General features: G+C 54.6%; 1 protein-coding gene across 1 annotated transcript in view; it reads left to right on the top strand.

Annotated features, from left to right (window-relative positions):
• B4GALT5 (beta-1,4-galactosyltransferase 5) overlaps positions 1 to 13,804 on the top strand; it is a gene marked incomplete at both ends in the record, with an annotated part of 31,334 nt that extends 17,530 nt beyond the window's left edge. The window contains 8 exons of the mRNA XM_080354662.1: positions 5,521 to 5,655; positions 8,192 to 8,305; positions 9,104 to 9,228; positions 9,868 to 9,984; positions 10,823 to 11,010; positions 11,138 to 11,260; positions 11,710 to 11,811; positions 13,657 to 13,804. Coding sequence (XP_080210788.1) covers positions 5,521 to 5,655; positions 8,192 to 8,305; positions 9,104 to 9,228; positions 9,868 to 9,984; positions 10,823 to 11,010; positions 11,138 to 11,260; positions 11,710 to 11,811; positions 13,657 to 13,804 — 1,052 coding nt within the window. The remainder of the gene's footprint in view (positions 1 to 5,520; positions 5,656 to 8,191; positions 8,306 to 9,103; positions 9,229 to 9,867; positions 9,985 to 10,822; positions 11,011 to 11,137; positions 11,261 to 11,709; positions 11,812 to 13,656) is intronic.
• Positions 13,805 to 20,773: the final 6,969 nt, after the last annotated feature.

The following is a 20,773-nucleotide window of genomic DNA, read 5'->3' on the forward strand; positions in this document are numbered from 1 at the left end:
GATTTTGGTCAAGCACCGCTGCAGCCTCCCATCCTCCCCACTCGCTTTGTGCACGTGCGGGCTGCGAACTTGCCAGTTATGGGGATTGTTCATTTGTAATTACCAGCTCAGTGCTGCTGCTGCACTGTTAATTCTTAGACCACTTAACGTATCAAATTATTCCTTCCTTTGCTATTTATAGGCGAAGGGCTAAGTAACAGTGATGACATGAATATTAAATTCTGTAAAACTAATCGAAACCTCTTATTTAATTGTTCTGGCACTCTGTATGTCTGGGGAATACGGTGCTACTCAGCGGCTAATAGAGACAGAGGTCTCATGGTGTATTAGTGATGGGATGCTGCTAAATTTCTTAGCTATTATAGCTTGTTTATGAGTTAGGACTATCATAACTGTCTATCTGTTCCTTGGAGACTTAGTTTGATTAAACCCCTATGTATTGCTAATGGAACTAAACCGATGCTGGGGATCTGCTGGGAGAGCTTAACAAAAGGCTTAACGTAGACGTGACTCTACGGGTTTCGCTGTCTCTGGGCCCTATGGGAGCTGTTTGCTGCGGGCAGGATGTCCCAGCCCCGGCACGGTGCTGGGGTGACCTGAGCGCCCGTCCCTGCCGCCGCGGGACTCCTCGGCTCTCCCGGGGCTGGCGTCCTGCCCACTCCGCTGCTCTTCGGACCTGCTCTCTGGCAAAGTGGTTTGTCCAGCAGCAGTGTCCGCGGTCGTATGTTGGTTTATGGCTGTGTTGGTTGAGCTGGGTGCTGCCCTCCCAGGATGGGCTCCCGCTGCTCCGGAGCCCCAGGTCCCGGCAGGAGAAAGCAGCACGCTGCTGATAACTCACAGACAGCCCTTCCGTGCATCTGCAGTGCCGACGGACTAATGAACCGGGGAAAAATGCTGAATGTGACAAAAAGCCCTAAATCTCAAAGCAGAGGAAGAGCTGCTCCTTCCTCAGGAAAGCCTGGCCGCTGTGCTGGGTGCTGATACTGCTGGGGTGCGCAGGGCTGCCTGGCCCCTCTTCCTGGCCCCGGCGGCTGTCTCTCCCGTGGGGTCCCGCGCCGTCCTCCGTGCCGGGGGATGCCGGAGGAAGGTCCTTTCCGCAGGCAGCACAAACGCGTTGGGGTCAGGAGCAAGTCGTGTCAGGTCTGTCCCCTTCCCGTGTCGGTAGCTGGTGTGAATCACATCAGACCTCTTTCAAATCAACTGCCGAGCTGCAAATTACCCTGCTGCCTCTTCTAGTACACATCATCATGGAGAAATTAATTTTCTGTGAGAGAGTCAGCTGTTTCTTGATTAGAAGTGCTCCGAAAATACCAACAGAAAAATGATTACAGGAAGCCTTCAGTGCTCATTTATATAATTGGACTTGACCTCCCTGGTTGAAGTTGTTCCATCCACTCCTGGCTTGGACAAGAACTTGCCCTCTTCGTTGCTTATGAGCAGGGAGTTTGGGGTGCAGCATCCCGAGGGGTGCAGCATCCCGACGGGTGCGCCGGCCCCGGGCTGCAGCCGTGTGTTCCAACTGGTGGCAAGCTGTAGATCTGATGTCATGGTTTCCACGTATTTAAATCACAGCAGGGTTGACTTGTCCGGTAACAATCTAACAAGAATAATCTTAAGGCAGTCATTTGGGCAAACGCTTTCTTCATTTTTGCTTGTTTTCTGAGTAGTGAGGGTCTGCTGGAAATCTGTAGGAAAAGGGGTATCTTCCCCCACTTGCGCTACTGACAGCAGCTAAAATCTCTCTGCTGTCCTTGTCCTGCTGCTCAGCGGCCACAGCTGAGCCGTTACCGCTGTGCGTATGTGGTCTGAAGTGCTGCGTGCCCAAATGGAATAAAGGCAGAAGGCCAGTGTAATTTTCAAGATCATCCTGTGTGATTAGATTAGCAATGTCTCACAACACAGAGAATTGCTTTCTGGCTGAACCCTGGTTCAGGCCAAGTGTGTGCGTGTGTGTCCGTCCCCCCGCAGTGGGGGATGCTCAGCTCCTCTCTCCTTGCTCCGCTGCTGCCGGCTCGGGGAGACGCTGCTGCTTGGCTGCAGTGGCCCCGGGCTCTCCAGCCTCAGCCAGGTCAGGCTTAATAAATTTAAAATGTGGCCAATTTGCTCATGAAAAGCAAAGGAAACCGAGCGGTGAGGCTTGAGTTTAGTACAGTGATTCTCAAATGTTGGTCCAGACCCAGCCCTGGCCATGGCAGTCCTGTGGAGCCAATTAAGCACCATGTGGGTATGAGGAGTGAAATGTTTTCAATAATAGCTTTTAAATCCAATTTTCTGACCCAAATGAATTGCGTGTTCTGGATAAGCATGGGGTTTGTGAAGCTTGTCTCATGTTGGCAGGCTGTTTCGGGGACGGAAGGGGCTCTTGTCACTGGGCTGGGGTCAATATGGTTGTAGGGGTTTCTTGGTGTTGGGTGCGTGGCACCTTCACAGCGCAGCTCATCCGTGGCCTGGTATCTCCTTGATTATCTGAGTAAAGGGCTTAATATGTGAACAGGTGAGTGCTGTCTTGCACACAGGCGGCGCTGTCAGTGCTGGCGCTCCCCGGGGCCGGCGGCCGCTGTGCAGTCCGCCAGGATTCCCGCGGCAGCTCCGTGCGAGCCCGACCAGCGAGGCGCGTCGCGTGGCTGCGGCGAGGCCCGGCTCCGTCTGCCCGCTGCGGCGGCAACCGGCGCTTTCACTGCGCCCCGCGATCCTCCCTCTTCCTCAAATTAACCAGGGGCCGGATGCTGATACGTGCGTCTCGTTCTTTCATGCTTCACCAAACCTGGTTCTGCTTTATCCAGCGAGTAGAAGGCATAATGAAGTAGAAAGCTGGATTACGTGTTCAGCATCAGCGAGTTATACCTTGCCATGGACTCACCCTGTACAAGCTTGCTGCCCGTCTTCCCTTAACAACAGCCCGGTTCTGACAAACATTGCAACCCCAGTGCCTTCAGCTACCCTTTGGCTGCCCCCTGCAAAGAGGAGAGGAGCTGTGTCCCTGCTCCTCGTTAGCCTTTAGGATTTTGGAGAGGGATCTGGGCAGTCTCTGACCCTCGAGGTGAGGCTGTGGTGCTGCTCTCTTGTATGAGCCCATGCCCTGCTGTGCTTCCTCAGCTTTGGAGGAGGCTGTTCCCATCCCTGGATGTGTTGGTTCGCGCTGCCTCCTGGAAGAGCCTCGCGGTGCTCCCTGCTGCAGCCCGCGCTGGATGCTCTTTGGGCAAGACGTTATAAACGTGTCCACAGGTACTGTGTGCCCCAAGTATCAGCTCTTAATATGTTGCCTTTGCAACCGAAGTGGAGCTGTGACCGTGGGCTGGTGAGCTGAAGGAGGAGCTGCCCAGCGTCTGTGTCTTGCCGTGGCTGTCTGGGGGTCCTGCCCTCTGCCTGGGCGGCACGGCGGGTCGGGCCGGAGCTGCCCTGTGCATCCTGCCCGAGACCCAAGGCCGTGCCAGCCTGACCGCGTTGCTCACTTATTCACCGCTAACCTCTAAATCACCCATTTCCACCAACTTCTTTTCTATTTTGTTTTATTCCCGGCGACTCCCGTTTCTGCAATTCCAGGTTGGCAGCTGCCCGGCAAGGCTGGGGATGTAGTGGGGAGGGATGCTGGCGATGCTGGGGCTGGACCACTGGTGCGGCTGCAGTGTGGTTTCACGTTGATTTCGAAGCAGTAGATGAATCCCAGTGTGAGCATACGAAGGTTTTAGGGCTGGGTGTGAGACTTTGCACGGGGAATTTCAGCTACATTTATTTCTAGCCTGTGGTGCCACATCAAAATGCCAGTTTTTCTGTGAGCCGTATTCCCCGAGGATCTGCTGGAGCGAATTCCTCATCTTTCTGAGCAGGAGCAGCTCTCGCTGCCTCTCCCTGTCATTGCAATAGGAGTATCCTGCCAAGAAACTGCACCAAAGCACGTTTATTTTGTAGCTGTCACTGAGGAGCCGGGTGGTCACTCTGGGTTGCAGAGCCGGCCCTGAAGGGGCGAGTGAGCAAAGCGGGGCTTTGGGTGCAGCTTCGGCTGAGGCAGCTCCTGCTTGTTGCTGGTGTAACTGCTGGCTGAAGGTGCTGTCGCTGGCTCCACCACACAGGGTGCCTGTATGGAAAGGCAAGGGGCTGGAAATGGGCATTTTAAGTTGCATTTCAAGCCGTTTGGTTGCCAAGCACTTACTGCAGCCAACCCCCTTCTTGCTGAAAATCTGGCTGGGAGACCGGCTGGGCACAGGCAGCAGCCGGGCATGGCCTGGGGGCTCTGGGCATGGCCTGGGGCTCCAGCAGCCTTTCAGGTATTTACTTAGATGCATGGAAACAAAATACTGTTGGGATTGGGAAATGCGTCTGGGCAGCCTTTCTGGAGGCTGACTCAGTGCGTGGGTGTGAGAGGGGAAAGCAGGGCAGGCAGGCCGTGGGAGGTGTTTGGGGGGACCCTTGCTCTCCCATCGCGGCGCGGCCTCTGGGGAGCCCTGTCTGATCGGTGACTGCAGCGATGACTGTACCTTCCTGGCACTGCCAGCCGACGGTTTCGGGCTGTTACAGCTTGTGATACGCCTGCTGTAGAAAACAACCTGTCTGTTAGGGGTGTTTCCTGGTCACATTTCGTCAGACATTGCCCTCTGTGCAGGGTCTGTGTCATTTCCTTGGCCTGTTTCCCTCTTCATCCTTCCTGGAGTGTCTTTCGGCCTGTTTTTTTTTTTTTAATTACTAGTGCGGAATTTGCCTTGTTGATCTCCCTCTCTATTTTTGAATCAAAATTTACTTTCCCCTTTGTTCTTAAGCCTTAAGCTTCCCTGCAGCAGGGCTGTGCTGGCACTGCCATGCAGAGGGGTGCGGTGGCCGCCCGGCCGTCCCCGCGGGCGCTGCTGGTGACGCAGGGCTGTCCTTGCTGCTGTTTGCTTTGGGGCCCGTCCCTGCCAGCACCAGGTGTCAGCTTAAACTGAAACCCAAGCAGGCCCAGCCTGAGCGGTGCCAGGGCACGGGGTCAGTGGGGAAGGAAGGGTGGGGGGAAGAAACCTGGCTGGGGACACAGGGGACTCGTGCTGCGACACGCTGCCTGCTCTGGGACATAGGGAATGCTGGTGGGCTCAGAGACTGGCAGTGGGATGTTTTTTGTGGTGCCCATTGAGGAACCTTTGCCAAGTGTTAACCCTTGGTGCTGCACAGTCTGGAATGAATGCCCTTCTCCAGGTGTGCGGCTTAGTTTCTTGTTATAGTATTTCCTAATGAAACCTCCCTGCCCAGGCAGCAAGAGGTGCTGTGTTTGAGCTGCAGTGCTGCATGACAGTCCGCATTGTCGGGTCTAGCTGGGCGTGCTGCCCTCATTAACCAGCCGGGTTTCCAGACGTGCCTTACGCCTCCGCTTCCCAACCCTGTGCCCTCCCCGGCTCCCATCGGGAACCGAGGCACGTGTGCCCCGGGGATCCTCCCGGCAGGACGGAGCTGAAACCAAGCAGGAGGCTGGGGGCGATTCCAAAAGACTCTTCTTTCCCTTTCCTGCAGAAGGTGATGCTCATAGAAATATTTCTGTTCTATTCTCCCCGGCAGTGAACACCTACCTCTTCATGATGCAAGCCCAAGGCATCATGATTCGTGAAAACATGCGAACAATAGGAGCTCAGGTGTACGAGCAGGTGGTCCGCAGTGCCTATGCCAAGAGGAACAGCAGCGTGAATGACTCAGGTATTTCTCGAATAATTGTCATTTTGATCAAAGATTGCGTTTCCATTGGAAAATGAGTTCAACTGAACCACTCTTGCTTGAAGGAATTAATTTGTGCTGGTAAATGCAGGGTAGGAACTTTAACTGGCTTCTTTTATTTTTATATATAAAAACATAACAATACATGATATATAGAATTACTGTATATATATTAAAATTGTGTATATATGTATATATATAAAAATTGTATATTTATATATATATATATAAAAATAAAAATTATTCTAATGCTTCTAACTTGTATAAAGGCTGAAAATCTTGCAACACCTCAAATGATGGCATGCTGAGCCGAAAACCTCTTTGCTTTCCAGGAATTCAACTTGTTAGCCTCAACTGGTCTGAGGGTAAACACTTCCAAATTTTGGTGCAAGGATCAGCTTTCATGTTTAAAACACTAACTTCACGGAGGCGTGTGTGCGCAGAGGCCCGGCTGCCTGCACGTGGAGCAGCCCGCGCTCATCAGCTTCACTCTGCCCATGCAAGCATGAGCTGGGATGACTTGGCTGGAGATCTGCCACAAATAATATATTGAACGTCAGGCAGAATGCGGGAGCGGAGTTGCGGGCTCCCACTCCCAGGCTGCTTAGAGTCTGTAATACAGGGCTGATAACAGGGTTCCAGGTTTTGGTGTAAACACGGTACAGCAAAAGCCCAAATGCACGTGGCTGGGTGTAAGCCAAGGTGAGGCATTGCCTTCGGGCTGGTGTGACATCGGGCGAGTTCCTTCCCTGGTGACGTGTCCCCGGTGCCTCACGCGGGTCTCGGTTCCCAGGCGCGCATCAGGCTGCGGCCGTGCCGCGGCGCTCGGCTCAGCTGCTCTGCTGCAGGGGCTTATCAGCGGGGGCTGACAGAGTTTTTAAAGGCAAGATTATTTCCTTATTATTTATATATATATATAAAAGCTGTGTCCCTGCCTCCCAGCCCTGCAAGGAGTGGGTGGTGTGGCTGCCGGTTCAGCTGCACTCTGACCGGGAATGGGCACGGGAGGGGAATTATCGACTTGCACAAGAGATCGACACCTTGGGTCACCTCCTCTCGCAACCGAATCCAGCCAGGGCTGCCAGCCTGGGCTATTTTTAAGGCTGGAAATATCAAGTAAAGCAGACGCAGGGTGAGGAAGTAGCTGATCCCAGGAGGAGGAGGGTTAGGCGCTGCACCGCTTTGGCTCGCGATGGCGGGAGCCTTCGTCCCGCTGTGGTCCCAGTGCAGCCCCGGGGGCTCCAAGCCCTCCAAAAGCCTGTGTGCTCCTGCCATCTGCAGCACATGGGGAAACGGCTCCTAAATTAGCAGCAGCAATGCCAGTACCACTGCTTCTGAAATCACTGGCTTTGCTTGGGCCTCAGGTCCATCCCAGCTCTGCAGGACAGGGCTCATACCCCTCCTGCCTGGAGAGCACTGGCTGCAAGGACAGTTTTAATGTATGCAAGTGCTATACACAGTCCTTGGGTGACCTTCCCTGGCGGGCAGGTCAAAGCAGATGCATGACGGATGGTGGTGACATCTGGAAGGCACATGGTGCCGTGGCCACAAGGATTATATTAACACCGGGATCAGTATCTTCCCTCCCCGGCTCTGCTTTCGGGTGCCTGGGTGGGATGCGAGTGGGTGGCGCTGCCTGGTTAGCGCATCCTCCCCACACGGCTGCGGGCAGCGTGGGGCGGGAGAGCAGCGTCCTCCTGCAGCACCTGCCGCCTTGCTACGGGCAGGGACCTTTTTCCAGTGCCTAAAACAAAGGTCATGCTTGGCTAAAGTTGCCTTCTGCAGATCTGGTGACCTTACCATGGAAAACAGAAGTTCATGGTAATGTAAAAATGTCCTTAAAACAGGCTGGAGGGTCTTACCCAGGAGGTAAAAGGACACGGGGGAGCGTGGGGGCTGGAGAAATGTGCCGCGCTGGCACTGCCGTGACCTGCTGGGGCACGGGGGCTCCTGTGCTCTTGCACGATGCAAGCTGAAAGGAAGGCTGTGTGTAATTGGATAGTGTTTATTGATCCCTTGAGGACAGGAGGCAGGATTTCCCTGCGCAGGCTGCTGTGCTGACGGTCCTTGCTGGCATTGGGGGCTTCCCTCTCTGAGCCCATGGTAGGAAGGGACCCACTGCAGGACTGTGACCCCTCTTGCTGTGCCATGGCCCTTCAGGGACAAGGTGCTGAGTAGCTTTTCCTTCCAAGGGCCATGTGCTCCTTCGTTTTGAGCTGTTTGTGATACCTGAAGGTGACATTTGTGAATCCTACTCTGACTGGGAAACAGTAAGTGTTCTTTGGCACAGCCTTGGTGAAAGGAGCTGAAGCTGCTCCAGCCATGTCGGAGCCACCCGCCCCAGGATGGAGACAAGCGTCCCGCTGTGCGCCGACTTGGAGACTCGTGTCCCCGGTGCCGCTGGGGACATGCCCAGCTGCGGGTGGCTTTCGAGCCTGCTCACAGGGACACAGGGAAGTGGCTGGAAGACACAGAGACCTGCAGCTCAAGCTTTTCTTTTTGTATTTTCCTTCCTCAGATTATCCTCTTGATTTGAATCACAATGACACCTTTCTACAAGCCACAACGTTTCTTCCTGAAGACTTTACCTACTTCCCCAACCACACCTGTCCTGAGAGGCTCCCTTCTATGAGTGAGTGGCATCCTGACAGTGCCGTGCCCCAATCCTGCTCCCCGTGGCTTTGGAGGGCACATGGTGGTGTCCCCGGCTCACTGTTGTTGTACCTGTCCTCACTGGGCACCTGGGGATGAATGGGAGTGCTGTTGGGAGTCCCATCACCTCCCGGGCAGTCATTGTTTACCGCTCACACAAATGGATCCCTGCTGTGCGGAGGCATGTATCCCTTCCCGAGCACGAGCCCATCGCTTGGCAAACACAAACAAAAGAGGGATTGTGCGCCGGAGCTGGTGGAAGGGCTCAGGCAGCCCTTTTCCAGGGACAGCAGTGGCTTCTCGCCTCGGCTGTGCTGCTGGTGCCAGCCCTGAGCCGGGCGGGGACTGCTGTGGGGGGAACGCTGGAGCACCCAAGGGAGCTGCAGCGGGAAGAAATGCTTCCCCCAAAGCGATATGGCAGTGGAAAATTGAGCTTTCGGGGGTAAATGTTTCCTAAGGGGGGAAACTGCTCTCTGCTGAGGTGTGGGGTGTGGTGCTTGCTGGAGACCTGCATGGAGGAGCACGGGGTGCCCTGACTTCTTTGAGTTTCTGGGGAGCTGCGTCCACCAGCTGCCACGGAGGCTGAGCAGAGCCCGGCTGCAGGAGGGATGGAAGTGTTACCAGTCATGCCAGCAGCATTTCCTAATGGGTTTTGTTGGTGTTTGGGGAAAAGATGAGGCTGCCTGCATTCAGTGCTGGGGACAGCGGGCAGGGATGCAGCAGAACCCCCCCATTCAGGACCAGCGGTTCCTGACCCCTCCTCTGCTTGTCTCCGCAGAGGGCCCCATCGATGTAAATATGAGCGAGATCACGATGGAGGATATCCACCAGTTCTTCGCAAAGGACCCTTCCATCAAGCTGGGAGGCCACTGGAAGCCGAGCGACTGTTTGCCTCGCTGGAAGGTAACAGAGGAGCCCCGTGTCCCTGCTGGGCATGGAGGGTCCTGGGTGGGTGGTGGGATGACGTTAACTGGAGCTGCAGCGCAGAGACGTTCCTGAGTAATGAGTATAAGGACGTTGGAAGTGTGGGACTGCGGTGCCTGGGGGAGAACCACTGGGGTCAGGGGCTGTTTTAGTGACACGTAAGTCAGCTCTGAGTTCCTGCAGGGGCTGCTGAGGAGTGGGACAGGGAGCTCGCCCTGCCTGGGGTGGCACTTGACCTGCAGAAGCGAGGTGGTGGCATCCCTGGGGACTTCCACCTACGGAGACTGGGGTGGCCTAGGGCAGTGTAGCCAGGCCTGTCCCCATTCCTGCTGTCCCCAGCGCTGGGCACGGGCACTGGGGGGAGGCTGCTGGTCTCCTGTTCGAGGGTATGTTGAATTTCCCCAAAGAAGCAATTTGCCAAGAAGTGGACATGCAGTCCATGCTGTGGGCGTTGGAAGGTTCCAGACTGTTCAGCCCCCCATGGAACAGCTGCGATGCCACGTTTGGTGCTGTTTCCTCTCCTGTGACGCCAGCCGGTCCTGCTTCCCAGCCCGGGGCTCAGTCCGTGGCGGGAGCCGCTGGTGCGGTGGAGTAAGAGCCGTGTCCTCTCCCCGTCAGGTGGCGATCCTCATCCCATTCCGCAATCGCTACGAGCACCTGCCCGTCCTCTTCAGACACCTTATTCCCATGCTGCAGCGGCAACGTTTACAGTTCGCGTTTTACGTTGTGGAACAAGTGAGTGAGCCGGGGCGCAGCTGCTGGGCGCGGGCGTGCGGCGCTAGAGCGGTGTCAGTCAGCCGAGCCCGAGCACCGCTCTGCCACGGCTCCCGAGGCACTTACCTGGCACACCACCTCATTTAAAGGTTTGGGGTTCACGTTGCAATGTTTAAGTTGTCCCATTCTACATAGAAGAGGCGCAGCTGAGAGGTGTGCCCCAAAATTACTGCTTTTACAAAAAAAAAAAAGAGATTAAATGAACAAAAAAATACTATATTGGAGGAGATACTTTAAAAGACATCTTTGAAGCAGGTATTTGCCGTTTAAATAGTGCTGTGTTATTGTTTTATATCTCTGTAGTAGTTCCAGGGGGTATTCCCTGGGCACAGGAATGGCCTGACCAGAGTTATGCATTTCTTATGTGGGCTCTAATCTGAGAGACTTTCATGACTGTAAAACATAAGACTGTAATTTGTGTATGTGAACCTGTCACGTAAGGTACCTGGCTTCCTCCACCCAGTAAATATACCTGATACTTTCCTCTCCTTCCTTTATCTTAAAAGACTGATCAAAATAATTTGTTCAATTTCCACCATCCCCTCAAGTATCTAATAGCTTTAACATCTTTATTTTTACTCCTATATGGTAGATTAAATATTTAAGTCTTGGTTCATCTTACTAGTGTGTCTGTTCCAGTGGCTCATTTTGCTGTGCACAGCCGGTGTGGGAGCGGGTTGCCCTCTGTGGTTTTGTAGATAAGACTGAGGGTGCACACGCGAAGCACAAACCGCACGGGGCTCCCCATGAGAAGGAACTCTCTCTCTTTCTCTCTCTCTCTCTCTCTCCCTCCTCCCAGGCTGGAAACCAGCCCTTTAACCGTGCCATGCTCTTCAACGTTGGCTTTCGGGAAGCAATGAAGGATTTGGACTGGGACTGTCTCATCTTCCACGATGTGGACCACATACCAGAAAACGACCGTAACTACTACGGGTGTGGACAGATGCCGAGGCACTTTGCAGCTAAGCTGGATAAGTACATGTATCTGTAAGCACTGCTGTTCCTCTGCACTGTCGTGATAGATAAGGAACCGCTGTTAAGTTAGGTTTTTTTAAAGGCAGAAGGTGAATGTCTGCTTCCCATGCTCTGCCCTCACCCTTCCTCTCCTGCTCAGGCTCCCTTACAACGAGTTCTTCGGTGGGGTGAGCGGCCTGACTGTCGAGCAGTTCCAGAAGATCAACGGCTTCCCTAACGCCTTCTGGGGCTGGGGCGGCGAAGATGACGACCTCTGGAACAGGTGCGGGCTTGGCTCAGCCAGCATCCCTGATCTCCGCTCTGACGGTGGCTCTGCAGCCGAGCTTTCCCCGTGCCGGGGGACGCGTGGTCCCACCAGCCAGCACCGGCCTCGCTTGCCCCAGGCCGGGGGAGATCCAGCCCGGCCGCGTGGCTCGTGGGAGCAGTAGGTTGGAAGCAAACAGCGAAGCGCCGGTTGGGCGGTGAGCGGCTCCGTGTGCGATATCCTGCGCTGCGGGGGTCAAACTGCTCTCAGCTGAGCCGAAGCCTTGGGGTGCTGAGCGCCTTGTGACTCGCCCGGAGCCCAGGCTGGAGCGGGGAGGTTTCGCGGCTTATCTGCGCGGTGGGGAGGCACGAGCTGCTCCGAGAGCCCCAGGCGCGCTGGCTGTGCGGCGCACAACGGCTCATTCTTTTGTTTTTAATATGTCTTATTTCTTCCCTCTCTAAATGCAGAGTACAGTACGCAGGCTACTCGGTGACTCGACCAGAAGGAGACACAGGGAAATACAAATCAATTCCTCACCATCATCGGGGAGAAGTGCAGTTCTTAGGAAGGCAAGTTATTTTTTTAAATTTAGTTTTAAATGATTCCAAAGCCCTCCAGATGGTGTCTGTACCAGGTGCAAGGCTCCTTGCAGCTGTTTGAGGGCAGGAACAGCCTTAACTCATGAAGCAAACTAACTGTGGGAGATGAAGGAGGCAGAGCCTTGCCCCGATTCCTCCAGTGCGTCTTGTACCCCGCGTCCCTGCGATGAGGAGTCCTCGCTTTGTGGCTGTAGCTGCTCTGGATGCCGTTGAAAAGGGGAGTTGTGAGCACGGCCGGCTGAAGGCTTGTCCTGTGCCTTGAAGGGGCTGTTCCTAAAGGGGTGGCTGATGCCAAATATCAAAGAAGCTTCTGTGTTTCTGGGAGAGATAAGCGTTGAAGCAGGCGGTGCTCAGCCACGGGAGGCAGAGAGCAGGGTTCTGTGTTCAGGTTTTGAGCTGGGAGGTGGCACTTGCGCTGGTTTCATCCCCTGACAGCTGCTGGTGGAAGGGTCAGTAAGGAGGGTTTATGTTGCAGACACCATCTTGAGCTACCTACTGGTTTCTTTTTACGGAAGACTCATTTTTGGAGAAGTTTCCATTTGAGACTATGTCAGCTTTAGCCCTAGTTTTCATTTCTATCTTGGACAGAATGCAGGCAGTAAGAGGTACTTCTTTCAGTCTTGAAAAAGAGAAGTCTGTTTCAGCTTAAAAAGCCATATTTAGTCACACTCTTGAAGCATGGAGGGTTGGGAGTGCTGTGGGATTGAGCCGTTGTTTCTAACACTTCCATGGGCGTCATCTGGCCCCAGTTCAGTGTCAGCAGGAGCTGGGGGCCGGTGCTGCAGGAGGGGGGATCTGCGGTGCGGATGGGCAAGGCAGAGCTTTGCCCAGGTGACGCTGATACCCAGGGGCTGAGCACAGCTGTGTCTAAACCCCAGCCTAGGCCTGGCTTAGCAATAGATATCTTCAGTGTCCCGCCTCCAAAATCTCTGCTTCCCTCTGCTCTGCGCTGACCTGCGGGCAAGGACCAACTGCTGCCGTCCAAGAGCCGCTGGGGCTTCTCCCACCGGAGCAGGGTGCAGGGGGAGCCAGCGCTTTCACTGTGGAGGAGGAGAGTGTTCATCAGGACGTGAAGTGTCTTGCCCATGTCCTGATGCTGTGACTGAAGCCAGCTGTGGCACTTCCTTCTTCACTCTCACCCGGCATCTTCCTCCTGGCACATCCCTTCCCTGCTGTGTTCTCTGTCCCCGGGGCTCAGCTCCTGCTCACCCCGGTGCCGCCGGCCCCAGCACTGTGCTGCACACACTCGGTGTCCTCTGCCGCTCAGGTGTTTCTGCTGATTTGATTTATTCCCTCCCACCTTTAGCCCTTATATCTCATAATTGATTGAGACTATTTTTGTGCACCAGCTGCAGTTTCCTTCCCTAAACCATCATTATTCTAGTTTTACTTCCTCAACACCATCCCTTGGACTAAAACCATTTAGTTCTGCTCTTGTTCGTAGTCCAGTTCAGCTGCTTTTCCCCAGGATGTTTTGGCTGGTGAAGGTTTGGCAGGACCCCCGAGCTCGGTCTCCAATGGGACCTGCAGGTTTGGGGTGGGAGCCACAGGTTGTTTTGACAGATGGGTGCTTGCTGGTGGCACAGAGAGCATTTTGCACCTCTTTGAGTGATGGACTGTAATTTTCTAAAGTTTGGGATATTTCATGGTATAGAATACAGAAAATGTGACAGTTATCTTCATTTAAGGGCTCAGAAATGTGTTGTTCAGCAGCTGCTGCTGGGACTGACTGTTCTGCGGGTGTTGTAGTGGCGCTGGGAGGACATTGTGGGCTCGGAGGAGTGCGTGGAAGTGACTCTGGTTCTCGTTGCACAGGTATGCCTTGCTGAGGAAGTCCAAAGAAAGGCAAGCCCTGGATGGCCTCAATAACTTGAACTACTTTCCAAACGTCACGTATGACGCCTTGTATAAGAACATCACTGTTAACCTGACACCGGAGCTGGCTCTGGTGACCGAATATTAAGAGGAGAAAATAACTTTGCTCTGCCCTTCACCAAGAAAGCACCACGCTAGACTGTCTTTTCTAAGGGTTGTCAAGGACAAGCAACACTTTGGCTAATGAAGGATCACAGTATTTTGGAGAAGGCTGAAAGTGCACGCACAAATTGCCCTAGCTGTACCAATCCAGCCCGATACTCGTGCAGCGAGCTCAGCAGCCTCTTTCTTTTTTCTGCCACTTGCTTTCTGGGTTTCAGGACAACGGTTCGACCTGCTGCTCTCGTCTCCACATTCCTCCTCCCGCACCGGGACGCGGCTCAGATGTGCTTTGTCCCCCAGGAGCCGGCTCAGCCGCGGGACTCCGGCTTCTCCACAGCAAACGTTGGGAGCGATTCGCTCAGCAGCCGCCCTGGGGGCAGATCAAATGACTTCTGATACCATTCTTCTATGTCTGTGCGGTTTTTTAAATGACCTGCTTGAAGTATATATAACAGAATCGCTTCTTAAAGAAGTGTAAGTGTAAATATGCTGTGTAAATTGCCCCTTTTTATTTTTCTCTTATGGCTCAGATCCAAGCTAGAGGTTTACATACGGTCACTCATTTTAGTCCTGAATTCTGTAGACACTTGTGTGTGCATCACTGTACTTGTGCAAGGTGTTCCCTTTTAAGCCAGTGAGACTGCTGGTACGATTTAAGTTGTGCATAGGCAGAAATGTTTGTGGGATGAGGCCCTAACCTTCCCGACGTAGTGGATGAGAAGTACGGCCCTGTCATCTCTCATTCCAGAAACGGCAGAGGTGGGCTTTCCAGGGAGAGTGGGGAGATGGGAATATTTAAGGAAAAACTCCCCTTTCTGTCATTTTTTGCTGCATGATGTGCACATGAACCCGAAAGCGTGCCTGTTGCTCTCTATGTTACTGATGGCAAGTGTGAGCGTGGCAGGCGCTCCGGAGCTCTCATCCACGCTGCGGCGGGAAGCGCAGCCCCCGACCAGCAGCCCCCCGCGGTCACTCCTGCAATGTGACCGTACGGTTCGGGAGCTGGTTTGGTGTTGTGTTTATTGTGTGAATCTGGCCGCACGCTGAGGTGCTGTCCGTCGGAGCACCTGTGGCCGTGGGCACCGGGTGGCCCTTGCACAAGCCCAGCTGCTGGGGAGGCTGTCGCAGGTGAGTGCGGGAAATGAAGGACCCATGAATCAAGCTGATGAGAACGTGGGGACTGGGGACCGGAGGGCTTGGGCCGATGCCCCGTCCAAACTGGAGCGCCCGTCCCTCCTGCCGTCTGACGCCGGGGCAGCGTGGGTCCCGTTCTCCCCGCGGACACCCAGCCCGCTCCGCGCCCACCCTCGCTGCTACTGGGCCTCTCTGACTTAAAAGTAAATACGTTGGGGGTTGCTTTTTAATTTGTGTTTATGCAGAATGGTGGGTACTTAACCTCCAAAGTGCTTTAACTTTCTTTTTATTGCGTTGTTTGCCTTCAGTTTCCTTAACTTCTCATAGTTTACATTGTTTTCTCGGTTCCGTGGACGTATGATCCCCATACGCATCTGTTGTGGGTGTGACTGCCCAGGGCATTCCTAACCTGTATCCAGAAAACGGTAGTTTAGAACACACGCGTTCTGGTTGTGCAGCTCTTATCGGCCGGTATGAGAGGACAGCGAGCCTGCCCTTGAGAAGCGCTGATAAGTTTGTAACTTAGGTTTAAAGTCTTGGAACTTACATGTGCTTTAAACTCGCTTCCCGAGGGGATTCAAGCTGGCTATTTATAGGGAGAGGTGAGGATTTGCTTTTTACAGCGCATATAGCAATAAAGACTTTTGCTTCTGAGTCTCGGATCTCTAATTCACGTGGACCCTTTTCAGATGCTGAACCCGCATTTCCCTGCCCCTCTCTTCGTTCATCTTGAGACCTTGCTAGAAATCTGTCTTCGTTTAATGGTGCTTCAAACAAGGAATGTATCTCACCTAGTCCGAGCTCACTACCCCAGGAATCATGCATGTGTGTGTGAGCAGGTGTTAAACTCCCTTAGGCGGGATCCTCAGCCTTTGCCGTGTACCTGATGCCCAGCGCACCTTGTGTTGAACAAAGAGCTGCTACCTTTGCTCAGAAATGCACTCTGGTTGGCACAGGAGGGTCCATCCCCCCCCCCAGCATCCCTCTTCATCCTTCCTTTGTTCTAATCACAGCGAATTTTTTTTCCCTTTCTAAAATGTGGAATATCTGAAAATGTGCACTGTTAATCTTCCCTGCTATGTCAAATACTGTATAGTAGATGTAACTGTTAAAAACATACTGTCAAGCGCATGTGCTGTTATGGTGTAAAAATTCTTGTATTAAGGAGAACTTGTACATATTCTGGCAGCTGAAATTCAACACGGCCACACTCTGTCAACGCGGCTGGTCGGCCCTGTGGGAGGGCAGGTCCTGCTCCATGCTGAGCTTGGGTTTCTTCTTCTTCTTTTAAATGAGCCATGTGGGTTTTATTTGCAAATCTATTTATTGACGGTTAGTCCTGGTGAAGTTGTGCTCCTCTGAGGAAGGTACCGTCTGCGCAGCAGCCGCGTGCGCCGCGTCGCTCGCCGCCAGGAGTGGCCGCACACTCCAGAGTCGCTCCCATCATCATGGCTTTTGAGCTTTACTGTTATGTTTTTAAGAGGTGCCAGGGGGACATTTTTGCACTGAAGACTAGTGTTTTAAAACACACACACACACACACACTTCTCAGCAAAAGCAATCCTTTGTGTCATTACATTTATTTACCCATGTGTTTGTACATTTTTGTATTTGTTAATTTATGAATGATTTTTTTCAGTAAAAAATACATACTCAAGAACAAAGATCGCGGTGGTTGCTCATCTTTTATAGGAGGTCAGGGTGTATTTTTTCTCACAGGAGGTGGGATCTGTAAGCTCAGCTCTTAAGTGCTTACGGGAGCTGATGTGGAGAAAGAGGAGCCCTGGGTGCTTAGAAATCTCTCCTGTGGGCTGGACCCGCTGCCTGAAGTGAGCTGAGTGCGCGATGGGGATGCTCCCCAGGCTCTCAATATCCTAAACCCTTTCTTCCAAGCATCCGCTCCATTGCGGTACTGCTGGGGGCCTGGCCACCTCACGGGAGGCAGGTTTAGGAAGACATTTGGCTGGAGGTGATGCGGCGCTCAGAGACGCTGGTGGGGAAAGCTGATCATTAGACTTTTCAGCAACAAACCCAGGCAGCCAGACGAGCTTCCTCGCAGCAGCTTTAAGAACCTCTCCTCTGCTCTGCAGTGTGCAGGCACGCTAGAATAAATAGCTGGCAGCCCTGGGTTATTCCAGGCCTTCCCTTTATTTAGCTCTCTGTCTTCTGGGAAGCTTCCTCCCACCCCCGGCGCTCGGCTGGAGCCCGCAGGGGGGCAGTTCCGCCCGGCCGCTGCCGCCCCCGGGACCGTGTCCTGGGCTCCCCGCGAGGGCAGGACCCGGCTGGCCCCGCGCTGGTGCGAGCCCCTGGCTGCGGTTTGGGGGATCCCCATGGCGCGTCCCTTCACAGGTACTGGGGGGGTTCATTGCGTCCCGCCTGCTCAGCTGGGCAGGGGCTGCACACACATGTAGAAACTGGGGGTTGCCCCTGTAGCAAGAAGGGCTGCAGGGGTATGTGTGCTTCTCCTCACCAGGGCCAGGTGCAAAATGAAGAGCTGGCAGCAAACCCCCTTTTGCGCGGGCTGTGCTGAGGGCACCGAGGAGAAGGAGCCTGCGAGGGACGGCGAGGCAGCACAGCTCGGCACAGCCGCCACAGAGCCCGGCTTTGAGCCCAGCTTTGAGCGCGGCTTTGAGCACGGCTTTGAGCCCGGCTTTGCTCCGGAGCAGCTCACGCCTGCAGGACAGCGCTGCCTGCTCAGGCAGAGAAATAGCTCAGCCTTCTGCTGCAAAATCCTCCAGCTTGCATGCAGAGTGCATTAAAAAGAAGAAGAACAAACACACACACACAAAACCACCCCAAGACCAAAAAAACGCCGCCAAGCAGGATGTTTCCTTCCGATTCTTTCCCCACTTCACCTCTGTGTAGCACAGTCAGTCTAGGATGCCAGCGCTGGCTCGGGAGCTGCCGGCAAGGCTGAGCAGGAGCGCGGGGCAGCGGTTCCACACGTGTGTTTATGGCGGTCCCCGTGGGCTGGGGGACACAGGGCCACTGGTCCCTGTGCTGCCGTGGCCACGAGGTGCAAGCGTGAGGCTGAAGATGCTTCGCGTCTATTCCTTCCTCTCTGGAGCACCTGCTCAAGGAATCAGGTTTTTTCTGAACATCTGATAAAACATAATGACATTTTCTCCCCAAAAGGTTTGCGCAGTGTAACCTTTTCCTGCCAGAGACGGCTCTTTATAGGCACCAATCCCGGCACAGCTTCACCCATGTAACTAAAGACAAGGCTGTGAGGATGATGTGGCCCGCTGGCCAGGCAGATGGAGATGAGTCAGTCATGAACACGAACAGGGCTGGTGAGTGCTGATAGTGTCTGTCCTGGCGTGACAGGGCCAAGCTGTCTGCCCAGTGGCTGGTGGCACAGCCCTGCTGCTGGCATGCGCCATTGGCATGTCCTTGTGGATGGGCTGGGCTCCTTCATGAAGCTGTAGCCCTGGTGCAATGTCAGTACGGCTTCAGAGGCTCCTCCAGCGCTAGGCAGCCATTTTGAGGTTGAAAGTTTCTAGTTGCAGCATTTTTCTTCCCTTTTTGAATCACTGATTTCGTCCCAGGAGCGGGCGGGTTGGGAGGTAGCGCTGTGAGTCCCCATCACGCTGGACCTTCCTGCTGGCACCCTGCGCGTTTTGGGTTGGCCTTTTCCCCCCCAGAGGGAAAGGTGTCACCAGGCACGGCAAGAGGGTCCTGCTGGCTCCTGGAGCCCCAGGCTTGCTGCTCTGGGCACAATCCCCACGGGAAGGACAGGGTGTCCCTGAATATTTATTCTTCCCCTGGGTGAGCAATAGGACAATATTGACTGTTATTTAAGAAGGGCTCTTGGTAGTCAAGAGGCGAGAGGAGAAATGAACAGGAACAGCGGGTCAGAGAGTTAACTCCGGGTCTCAGGCAGCTGCCCTCAGTAAATCCTGCTGGACACGACTTCCCAAGAAACCCAGTTCCTCTGGGAGACCCGCAAGTGTGCAGAGGGGCCAAACAGGCAGGGCTGCTCAGCTGGGGAGAACTACAGGACACCCAGTTGAGAAATCAGCTCCTTAAGCACCGTCTCGAGCCCCAGGGACAGCAGGGCAGTTTCTGAAGGGCACGTATGCAGTGACACATTCGGCACTCTTGCACAACCAGCCGCAACACCGGGACTACCTGTTCACTGGGGCAGCGGGTTCCCGGTGAACAGGAATGCCTCCTCGGCCATAAAACCTTGCGATAAGTGCCTCGCTGCGGGGCCACTGTGAGCCGTGACGGTGCCCTGTGACCTTTCAGGAGACCAAGCAAATTCCCCTTCCCCTGCTCTGCCTGGGGAGGTGTTGGCCCAGGAGCATCCGAGTAAATCCAGCAGCCTCCGCAGGGTCCGTGCGGCCACGTCTCAGCCCCGCTGCAGTTTGCATTATCCCATAAGACAGGCGGAGGAGCAGGGATGGGGGTGATGCAGCCGTCCTTGTGCTGCCAGGAATCGCTCCCAGGCACCCAGGCTCCTGCCCCACTCTCATCTCCGTGCTGCTCCCCCTCTGATTGCATTAAAGCAGCTAATTGTGTTATCAGGCTGATGGCCCAGGATCCATCACAGGGTACGTGAGTGCGGGGGCTTTGTTATCAACAACAGTGTCTTTAGCCCATGGCTGAGACCTAATCCCTGAGCCTGAGCCGAGACCTTCACTTGATAAAGCAAATTCATTCATAATTCAGAGCTGCTTCTGTAGCTGGAAACTTCTCATAGGTGACTGAACAGCCTGAGGATGGCACAGCCTGGGGAGCCAGCCCCCAGGGCAGAGGGGACACGGGATACCTTGTCTTCAACAGAGCTTATTTCTGTTTGGGTTTAGAGCCCATGCAGAGGGGGGTGAAACAAGCCAGGACTGGGGTTTACAGCAGCTCAACACCCAGTAATTCCACTGGCACCAGGCGTGGGTGGATCTTGGAGCTATTTGCCTTGCAGGAGCGAGAGGGTTACGTGAACACAGGTCGGGCTTCCTGCCTCGCTGAGAGCCGCTCTCTCTGCTTCACTGCTGGAGGCGTTTAACCCGAGGAAAGCAGCCACATGCTCCGCAGAAGGGGGCTGCGCCCCCAGCTACTCTGTGCGCACATGGCGGCCGGACCTGCTGCCCCAGCCTCCTGGGCAAACCCCTGTTAGCCAGGCCCTGGGAGGAGGTATTAATGAAAAGGCAGCTCAGCCCCAAACCAGCCTGCAGTGAGGGGGGGAAAGCAGCCCCAGCTGCAGCCTGTATTTCAGCAGGTTGTAAATAAAGCAGGTGCTTCAGTGCAACCCAAAATAGGTGTTGAGCAGTGGAGAGCAATTAGTGCTTCCACCTTGATGAGGAGCTGTGCTCCATAGGTCCCATCCTCCCCGGAGGGGAAGTGACATTGGGGCAGAGCCCCATAAAAGCCCGACCTTGTCCCCTTGCCTCAGGTCAGTGCTCTGGGCAGGATGCTGATGGGGCTGAGGGCATGGAGGGTGCACGAGGGGGCTCAGAGCTGCGCCGAGGGGTCTCGGGAGATGTTCTGCCCCCGCTGAGCCCACCAGCCGCTCGGGGGTATCCGGAGCGCACGGCTGAGCTGCCAGGAGCGGGGCGGGCACGTCGGGCCGGGGAGGAGGGGAGAAGCCCAGTCCCCCCGCCTCCGAGCACGGGGGCCGGGGATGCGGAGCGCGGTCCCCAAGCCCCATCTGGTGGCAGGAGCCTCCGTGCCTGCACGGCCACATCGGTCCAGCTTTGGCGTCTGAGCTGCAGATCCATAAATTGGGCAAATCTGGTGCAAAGTGGCTGCAGCAAGGCTTTGTATTCCTAGCCAAATTCCTGCAGCAGCAAGACTTTTGTGTTAGGAACTGAATATCTGC

The sequence above is a fragment of the Nesoenas mayeri genome (assembly GCF_963082525.1).
Source record: "Nesoenas mayeri genome assembly, chromosome: 16".
Classification (NCBI taxonomy): domain Eukaryota; kingdom Metazoa; phylum Chordata; class Aves; order Columbiformes; family Columbidae; genus Nesoenas; species Nesoenas mayeri.